General features: G+C 61.4%; 1 protein-coding gene across 1 annotated transcript in view; it reads left to right on the forward strand.

The window, feature by feature from the left end:
• The window catches only part of TJP3 (tight junction protein 3), a 10,910-nt gene that overhangs the window by 4,605 nt on the left and 4,025 nt on the right, over positions 1-2,280 (forward strand). Inside the window, 5 exon segments of the mRNA XM_009701337.1 lie at positions 1-126; positions 437-540; positions 1,508-1,670; positions 1,760-1,850; positions 2,094-2,162. The exon segment at positions 1-126 is cut by the window's left edge and continues 14 nt beyond it. Coding sequence (XP_009699639.1) covers positions 1-126; positions 437-540; positions 1,508-1,670; positions 1,760-1,850; positions 2,094-2,162 — 553 coding nt within the window.

Below are 2,280 nucleotides of genomic sequence, written 5' to 3' on the forward strand. Positions count from 1 at the left end.
GCGCTTTCGGCCACAAAGGGGACACCAATGGGCTGGCCCTGGTGTCCGGCTTCAAGCGGCTACCACGCCGGGATGTGCCGATGAAGCCCATCACGTCAGTCCTGGTGAAAAAGAAGCAGAATGAAGGTGAGACCCTCCCAATCCCTCTGTCCCTGGGTCTTGTCACCTGATTTGTGACCGTGCATCCCTCCTGGGGAGGAGGTGATGGCAGGGTTGGTGCCAGGGTCTGGTATGCGGCAAGAGGGCAGTGCATGCCGTGCTGGCTGCACCAAACCCGCCTGGCCTCAGCCCGGGGTTGCAGGGCTCAGCTTTGGGACTTGCTAGTGCCCCAAGGGCAACTGAGGCAGGCTTGTGGGGATGATGGCGATGGGGGGGACCTCGAGAGGGTCCTGCATCTGCCTGCCTCCGGCACTGTCATGGGCTCTCTCTGGTGCAGAGTATGGCCTGAAGCTGGGAAGTCAGCTCTTCATCAAGCACATAGTGGAGAGCGGGCTGGCGGCAAAGGGCAGCTCCTTACAGGAGGGAGATCTCATCCTAAAGGTATGGGGGCCCACGGGTGCACAGCACTTGCTGGGGATCTCATCTGCCCCTCTTTGGGTGGCTTGTCCCTGGCTAGTGTCACTGCAGGGGACAAGCCAAGAGTGTGCTTCTCTCGGCTGCCTGCAAAGGATGGCAGCTTGGCTGGCGGCAGCGCACTCCGACGCCCTCACCCCCACCAGGCTCCCGGATGCTGAGTGGGCTCTCGGGGACCAGCTCCCCACAATGCCGAGGCTGGCTAGTTGAGGCAGCCCTGTGGCGTTCAACCAGGGATGGTGGCTTGTCCCGCTGGCACAGTGGGATTGCACCCGTCTCGCTGTCCTGACTGCGCGTGGTCCCCTGCCGGGGGAGCAGTCGGCCCGAGGAGCTCAGGTGTTCAGGGTATGTCAGGCGAAATGATGCTTAAAGTATTTGGGGAGGAGGAAATAGAGGGATGGAGACGTTTTGTTTGCACACATGGGCCAGGCAGACCTGTGGCTGCTGGAAACTGGGGCCAAAGTGACTCTGGGGCAAACAGGAGGGATTTCATCCCAGCAATCCGGTGGGAAAAGCTGCTGCACCTCAGGGAGATCACAGCCCCACGGTGTGCTTGGAGCCTGACTCCCTGGCACCAGTCCAGTGTGTGGAGGGACAGCGCTGGGCCAAGGTCAAAGTAAAACCGAGCTTCAGGCATCTGAGTGGGTCTGTGCAGCTCCTGCCTCCGTGCTGGGCCCCCCCCTGCAGCTAAAGGTGGGAGTTAATTAGCCTCGCTAATTTGTTTCCTCTGTGCAGGATGAGATCCCACTGGGAGGCAGCCAGGAATGGGGATATGGCCCAGGATAGGCGAAGCTGCAGGAGCTGGGGCCAGGCTGGAGGGGCTGGGAAGGCACTGGGAAGGTGGCAATCAGAGCATCCCATTCGAGTGGGGCTTCCCTGGGGGCGGCTTTCCCAGGAGGGAGGGCCCTGAGGTCTCCCGCTCTGCCCCCTCCAGATCAACGGGGTGGCCAGTGGGGACATGTCCCTGGCTGACACCCAGCAGCTCATTGAGCAGACAGAGGGGACCCTGACCCTGCTCGTCCTCCGGGACCACCGGCAGTTCCTGGTCAACATCCCTGATATAGAAGACAGCCAGAGTGACAGCTCCCGGATGGATGGTGAGGGGACACGGTGACGGGGCCAGGCGCCAAATCCACAGCGCAGGGACGGGGCAATCACTAATGCGTCTTCCCTCCTGTTGCTGCAGATATCTCCGACATTGACTCTGAACTGTCCCATCCACCATCACCTGAGACCTCCCCACGACCACCAGCTGCTGCCAGGATCAATTCACCACCGTAAGCCCTGCTCTGTCCCCATAAGCCCCTCTTTCCCTCGTCAGATCCCCGCTGTGTTCTCTGCCTGTCTGGAGGGGCTGGTTCTCCTCCATCCCAGAGCCAGTTCACCCTGGAGGTGGGACAGCCATTTAGTCCCCGGCTTTCTCCGCTGTCCCTTCTGCCCACTTGGGACTGCCTGTCTGTGCTGCCCATCCAGTGCCTGCCTCCGTGACCTGCCTGAATCCTGCCCCAACTTTGTTCCAGGGAGAAGAGACGATCGAACAGGGACACTGCGGTCGACACGATCGTTGACAATGCTCAGGGCCCTGGTGAGTGAGCTCAGAGTTAATGGCACTGAGTGGGCTCCTGCATGTCTCCACTGTCCGAACCCCCCGGCAGAGCTGTGCCAGGTCTCCCAGTGCCTCAGCTGCCCTGGCAGCAGCGCAGCCAC

The sequence above is a fragment of the Cariama cristata genome, unplaced genomic scaffold (genome assembly GCF_000690535.1).
Source record: "Cariama cristata isolate BGI_N322 unplaced genomic scaffold, ASM69053v1 scaffold27785, whole genome shotgun sequence".
Lineage (NCBI taxonomy): Eukaryota > Metazoa > Chordata > Aves > Cariamiformes > Cariamidae > Cariama > Cariama cristata.